This window comes from Ceratina calcarata, unplaced genomic scaffold, assembly GCF_001652005.2.
Source record: "Ceratina calcarata isolate Rehan_Ccalc_2016 unplaced genomic scaffold, ASM165200v1 scaffold2021, whole genome shotgun sequence".
Classification (NCBI taxonomy): domain Eukaryota; kingdom Metazoa; phylum Arthropoda; class Insecta; order Hymenoptera; family Apidae; genus Ceratina; species Ceratina calcarata.
Window position 1 is genome coordinate 5,686 of NW_017141821.1, and position 7,265 is coordinate 12,950.

The 7,265-nt window shown below is 44.0% G+C and overlaps 1 protein-coding gene across 1 annotated transcript; it reads left to right on the plus strand.

The window, feature by feature from the left end:
- The first annotated feature begins 1,122 nt into the window (after positions 1 to 1,122).
- On the plus strand, positions 1,123 to 1,959 carry LOC108622049 (uncharacterized). Its single transcript, XM_018019704.1, has one exon. The coding sequence runs from the start codon at positions 1,123 to 1,125 to the stop codon at positions 1,957 to 1,959; it is 837 nt and encodes a 278-aa protein (XP_017875193.1).
- The last annotated feature ends 5,306 nt before the right edge of the window (positions 1,960 to 7,265 follow it).

Consider the following 7,265-nt stretch of genomic DNA (forward strand, 5'->3'; position numbering starts at 1 on the left):
AAAGCTGAATCAGCACGCCCGATTACAACGCTGACACGTCAAAACCCAGATAAACTCCTTTGCATCTAGCCATTCGTACTCAAGATACCTAAACGATCTTATAAACAAACACAAATCGCATGTTAAATGACACATCGATAGTACGGGACCTGTCAAGGATTCTCAACATTGCAATAGAACTAATTTAACCATCCCCATAACAATCCAGCCCAGACGACACAAAAGGAAAGGAACTGATGATAAAGAATACTACCTACCGGGTGAACCCCCGCTGCCATATCATCCTCCGCGCTTTACCGTCTTATTAATGATGATCAAATCAAATACGAACATCAAAACACACACACCCTTGGTAACCCCGAGCATTAACAAAACTCCTGACACTTCCGAGAATCAATCAGTCATGACTGAATCACCCAAGAAAAGAGAAGGAACTTAGGGGACCAAATACATTAATATACATTGCATCCCTCATCTATGACATACTGATAGGAATGCTTTCAAGGACTCCCATGAGATATAAATATTCCGACCATATAAAAAGCGAAAAGAACTAAACTAATTAAAACCAATTGATAGAGGAATCACCTCTCTCTAAAAGAAATGTTTCAATAAACGACTAAATCAAAAAAAGAAGAAGAAAGAAAAGGAGGAACATGAAATTTAATAACAGCACCTTTATTTTTTACAATCAATTGACAGAAAAACAGAATCAACTACTCAAACAAATTAAAAGAAAGGTGTAACGGGCGGATCGGCCGAGCCACCGATAGGTGTCATAGTGGTGCCGACCGTGTGGCGAAAAGGTCCCTAGACGGGTCCGCGACACGTTAGGTTTAGTTAGCTAGTAAGTTGTGTTGTTACTTAGTTGGTAAGATTAGTTTTTAAGTTTACCTCCCCTTTTTCTACAATGTAACGGAAAAATCCTGAGCACAAAGTGTTACCTCCGAACGCCTCGTGGTTTCATAGAAAAAAGAACATTTCGTAAAAGTGAGGTGAAATAAACGATCAAGAAGAACACGTGGCTTATTTATTTCAACAACATCAGAAGCTCTCCCCACATAAATTGGTGCCGAAACCCGGGAAGTGAAGTTCGTGAAAAACATTTAAAGAATTCGAAAAATGGATTCGAAAGAAGCAACGGGTTCTGAATCGAAAGTCGCGAGGCAGGAGGTTCTTGCGAGCGAATTCAGGAACGTGCAGCTCCCAGCGTTTTGGAAACACGAGCCAAAATTATGGTTTATGATGCTGGAGAAGGAATTTCAGGCGTACAATGTAAAAGTCAACGCGGTAAAGACTTCGGCCGTGGTGCGCAATTTGGATCCGGCGACTATGAGGCTCATTATCGATATTATTGAAGCCCCGGAAGACAAGTCTACCTACGAAGACATCAAGCAGGCCTTACTCGAGCGGTTAGAATCCTCCGATGAAACAAAATTGCGACGACTTCTCACAGAGCTAGAACTGGGAGACAGGAAACCGTCCGAGCTTCTGCGAGAAATGAAGCAGCTAGCAGGAGGAAGGATCGCTGATAGTGTTCTGCGTACAATGTGGGTGGACAGGTTGCCCGCACGCGTACGGGAAGTGTTGGCCATCGTAGACGATGCCGATTTGGTAAAATTGGCGAAAATTGCCGATAAAATTACGGCTCGCTCCAGTGGAGCAGAGACGGCCGTGATATCAGACGCAAAAGGATTCGAAATGGACGCCAAGCAGAGTCTACAAAATGGCGACATAGCCGTCATTTGCAATAGGCTGGAAAAGTTGGAAATGCGTTTGGCGAGACGCGATCATGGCTACGGAAGAGGAAGCTACAGAAGAAGAAGTACCAGTAGACGAAGGAGCACACAGCGTAATAAGGAAGGGTTTTGCTACTATCACGCAAAATTCGGAGCGGAATCCTGGAGATGCCGGAAACCGTGTTCGTGGACAGCCCCGGACAAGCGTCAGGGAAACTAGCGGAGGTGTCGCAAGCAGAGGCGATTGACGATACACCGAAGAAACGGCGCCTCAGCATTAGGGATCGTTATTCGTGCATCGAGTTTTTAATTGATACGGGTGCAGACGTCTCGGTCCTTCCCATGAGTTTCAAAGGTAAAGGCGCGAAAGTCGACGTTTTCAAGTTGTATGCCGCGAATGGCGCAACTATTAATACATACGGCGAAAAATTGTTATCTTTAAATTTAGGTTTGCGTCGTAATTTTTCTTGGAGGTTCATCGTGGCCGATGTGTCAAAACCTATAATAGGAGCAGATTTTCTTCATTTTTATAATTTATTGGTAGATCTTCGAAACAGAAGGCTGTTGGATGGAAATACCAAGCTTTTTCAAGTAGCTACTGTAGTTACAACAGAAATTCCCTCTATTTCGACAATAGATGCAAACAACACGGTCACACCTCTGCTTAGAGAATTCATTGAGATCACACAGGCAACCTCCAGGAAAAATGTGAAACATGATGTTTATCACCATATAATCACAAAAGGTGCTCCTATCGCCGAACGGGCGAGACGTTTACCCCCAGAAAAACTAAAAATTGCACGAGCGGAATTTGAACAGATGCTTCAAGATGGAATTTGTCGCCCATCGCAGAGTCAGTGGGCCAGTCCGCTCCATATGGTGCCCAAAAAGTCAGGCGAATGGAGGCCTTGCGGAGATTATAGAAGGTTAAATGGTATGACGGTTCCAGACAGATATCCGTTGCCGCATATTCATGATGTGGCTCACCAGTTCTACGGCAAAAGGGTATTTTCCGTGATTGATTTAACAAGGGCGTACCATCAGATACCGGTGGCACCTGAAGACGTACAAAAGACGGCTGTGATTACACCGTTTGGTCTTTTTGAATTTACGGTCATGCCGTTCGGACTGTGTAATGCGGCACAAACGTTCCAAAGATTTATGGATACAAACCTACGCGGTCTAGATTTTTGTTCGTGTTACATAGATGATGTAATTGTCGCGTCATCGGATTTAGAGACACATCTAGAACACCTGCGTAGACTATTTAGTATATTTAGAGATAAGGGTTTAAAAATTAATGTTTCAAAATGTACCTTCGCCGCAGATACGGTGCAATATTTAGGATATAAGGTAGGAGCTAAGGGCATTGAACCGTTGAACGAACGGGTTCAGTCAATCTGTGATTTTCCTAAGCCAAAGACTGTATCAGATCTTCGTCGTTTTCTAGGAATAATAGGTTTCTACCGCAGGTTTCTGCCAAGAGCCGCCAATTATTTAGCACCACTAAATAGGCATCTAAAAGGTGCAAAAAAGAAGGATAAGAGGCCGGTAGTTTGGGATGGCGATTCTGAAAAGGCATTTGAAGAGGCAAAAAAGCAAATGGCTGCAGCTTCATTGCTTTGCCATCCGAGAGACAACGCAGTTATGACTCTCCGCACCGACGCGTCAGACGTTGCAATAGGTGCGGTATTAGAGCAATTCAGCGACAATAGATGGGAACCACTCGGATTTTTCTCGAGGAAGTTAGAGAAAGCACAGACAAGATACAGTGTTTATGATAGGGAACTTTTAGCTATCTACAAGAGTCTGAAGTTTTTTAAGCATCTCGTGGAAGGTAGACAATTGCAAATTCAGACAGATCATAAACCACTGGTTTACGCGTTCCAGCAAAAAGCCGATAAAGCCAGTCCTCGTCAAGTTAGGCAGCTAGATTTTATCAGTCAATTCACAACCGATATTGTCCATGTAGAGGGAACAGAAAATATTGTAGCCGACGCTTTTTCAAGGATACAGACTATACAAATGCCCGTCATTGTTTCGACAGAGGAATTAAGAAAGGCTCAGACTGAGGACGAGGAATTACAAAATTTGTTAGAAAATAGCTCCAGCAGGTGGAGTTTTCAGAAGATATTTTTAGGAAACTCAGAGGAATTCTTGTATGGAGATATAATTAACAATAGTATTAGACCATACATACCACGAACTTTAAGGAAAAGAATTTTTGATAATGTACATGGTTTATCACATCCCAGTGGGAGGACCACTAAAAAGCTAATAAGCAAAAGTTTCGTCTGGCCTCTAATGAATCGAGACATAACCGAGTGGTCGCGAACATGCCTACCTTGCCAAAAGAGTAAGATCCATCGCCATAACAAACTGCCACCTGAGAAATTTGAGGTACCAAAAGGTCGATTCGAACATATTCATGCAGATATTGTTGGGCCGTTACCAATGGTAAAAAATTTTAAGTACTGTTTAACAATAATTGATAGATTCTCCAGGTGGCCAGAGGCAATTCCGTTGACAGATATGTCAGCGGATCAAGTCGCGTCAGCTCTGTTTACGGGTTGGATTTCTCGATTCGGAGCCCCAGTGTCAATTACTACGGATCAAGGATCTCAATTTGAATCTAATTTGTTCGAAGCTTTAACGAAATTGGTCGGGTGTAATAGAATCCGAACAACTGCATATCATCCGCAAGCGAACGGAATGATAGAAAGATGGCATAGATCGTTAAAAGCAGCTATCATGTGTCACCAAACTAAGGACTGGGTAGAGATCCTGCCTACGGTTCTGCTGGGACTCCGAACCAGCTTTAAGGATGACATTCAAGCTTCCGCAGCCGAAATGGTTTATGGTACCCCGTTGAGGCTACCTGGAGAATTTTTCGTCTGCGAAGAGGAAAGCGAAAATCCACAGATCTTCCTGGAAAAATTCAGACAGTATATTAGAGCTGTAAAACCTAGGCCAGCAGCGAATCATTCTAAAAGAAGATCGTTTATACATAAAGATTTGTATACATGTTCGCATGTGTTCATTCGAGTCGACGCGGTTAAAAGACCACTTGAAGCACCTTACGAAGGCCCGTTCGAAATTTTAGAACGAGTAACTGACCACGTTTTCAAAATTAATTATAATGGTAGAACTGTTAACGTTTCAACGGAGCGATTAAAACCCGCTTTTTACGAAGCGGAGAGAACGGATGAACCAGCAGTCGCTCCCAGAACGTACACGCGAGGCAAAGTTACGTTCAGGTAGATTTATATCTTCGATGTATACTTGGCGGATTTCGCGAGTTCAAAATTTGAACTCTCTCAGGGGGGAGTAGTGTGGCGAAAAGGTCCCTAGACGGGTCCGCGACACGTTAGGTTTAGTTAGCTAGTAAGTTGTGTTGTTACTTAGTTGGTAAGATTAGTTTTTAAGTTTACCTCCCCTTTTTCTACAATGTAACGGAAAAATCCTGAGCACAAAGTGTTACCTCCGAACGCCTCGTGGTTTCATAGAGAAAAGAACATTTCGTAAAAGTGAGGTGAAATAAACGATCAAGAAGAACACGTGGCTTATTTATTTCAACAACATCAGAAGCTCTCCCCACAATCGCTCGCTCTAGGAAACGCGTCTTAAAACTAAGGGCGGGTTTTCAAATAAACAAGACGAATTAACTCTACTAGATTTATTAATACTATTGAAGTGCTGTCGATGAGGCGGCAGGTGGCACGGAAGGTCCGGCAGGTGGCCTTGCCACTGGGCCTCTACAAATAAGAAGACTTATTACTAGACGCGGGTTATACTCGCGGCGCGACTTATTCTAAACGCGTCGGGCTCTAAACACTATAGTACTACTCGAACTATCACTAAGAGACTCGATGTCTATCGGGCTAACGGAAACTATCGCAAGTGGCTTTATGTCTATCGGACTACTGTAAGAGACTCAATATCTATTGGACTACGCGAACTACCGTAGGAGAAGGCGGGGTCACGCTTCGGCTCCGGCGCGTAATTTAAATCTAAACTTATGTTCTAAACGATACTTAATGTAACGCGGGATCTGGCCCAGGGTGCTCGTAATTTTTCATAGGGCCGGAAAGTGGGGACGACGCGACCATGGTGGGGTCTGGTACTTGATGGGGGTATGCTAGGCATGGTCAGCGAAGGCGCATGAGGGGAATAGTAGTGGGGCTCAAAATACGGGCGAAAAAGAGGGGAAGCGAGCCGCCTGTGAAAAATTACGAGCACCCTGATCTGGCCAATGCCAGATCGTTCGTGGTTCGATATGGTGCCCGTGAAGCGGGCCGTGGCTTCTACAAGACACCGCTATCCAAAGTGATAGCGGGCTTTATCCGTGCTTCTAATACCCGTATCGGCTTTACCGAAATGGTAGCCGGGTGGCCTCGAGTCGCTCTTGTCACTAATAATAGTGACGAGAGCCGGTTACCAATGTTTGCGGAAGGCACAGCCTCACGATCGGAGGATCCTTCCCTCAAGCAGAGGTTTTGCACAAATCACTTCTTCTACTAAGTGCGGAGGGCCTCGTATCCCTATACCGATGGGCTCGCCCACACCATCGGCTGACTCGATTACTTACTTTGCAGTGCGTCAGATAGGCTGGCCGCAGTAATCGAAGTGCTTATCACTTTTTTTTTTCTCTGGGTAAGCGATGTTTTAGAGAAGGTGACTCGACACCAATACCGATGTTATGCGCCCCCTGACGGGTTTACGTGCGAATCGACCTTCAAGAGCCGTGCCTACCAGCGAGAGCTAGTTTACCGACTTTCTTGATGTTTCAGGCTGTTGGCAACAGAAAGTAGAAATATTGATTTAATAAAGGGAATTAGATTTCGGAAAATTTTCAAAAAACCGAAAAACACGTGAACAGGGAAAAGAATGAGAGATATCAGCTGGGCGATGCTGAATAAGGCGGACGATAACGCCTCTCATGTGGTACTCCTTAATATAGCTTAACTAACAGAAGAAAATAGCCCAAAGCATGCAACCATCACCAAAGAACACATATAATATGAAATGAAATGACCCACCACCAGTACATAGAATAAGAATATGATAATAATAAGAAAAAAATAAGTGAGGTATCAAACCAAATGAAAATACGGCTCCTAACAGTAAACCAGGGCAGGTGAGCAGGTCAGCACGGCGCCGCCGGCCGCCGACAAGACCAAACGACGTGCGTAAGGTAGCAGAAAAACTCAAGCATTTATGTGTGAATAAATAAGTTTAGTTTCAAGCATGTGAACTGAACCGGTCCATGAGCGGAATAGGAAATTTAATCCTAAATGGGATTTTATGTATGTCGTACGTGGCAATCCCACGGACAAGCGGATTTTCATGCTCGGCACAGTGAAATCTGTTTATTAATCCTCTGATATGTTCCTCCAGCGTCGGGACCCGGGTCCTCTCGTTGATATTCCTGGTCCCAGTCCTCAGCGGGAGACCAAGGATCGTCTTCAGTGCTCTATTCTGAATTCTTTGGACAAAGGTCCTTTGACGATTTGATACACAGTCCCA

Excerpts from the sequence above, each read along its gene's own strand:
- LOC108622049 (XM_018019704.1), top strand. The coding sequence starts at position 1,123 with ATGGATTCGAAAGAAGCAACGGGTTCTGAATCGAAAGTCGCGAGGCAG.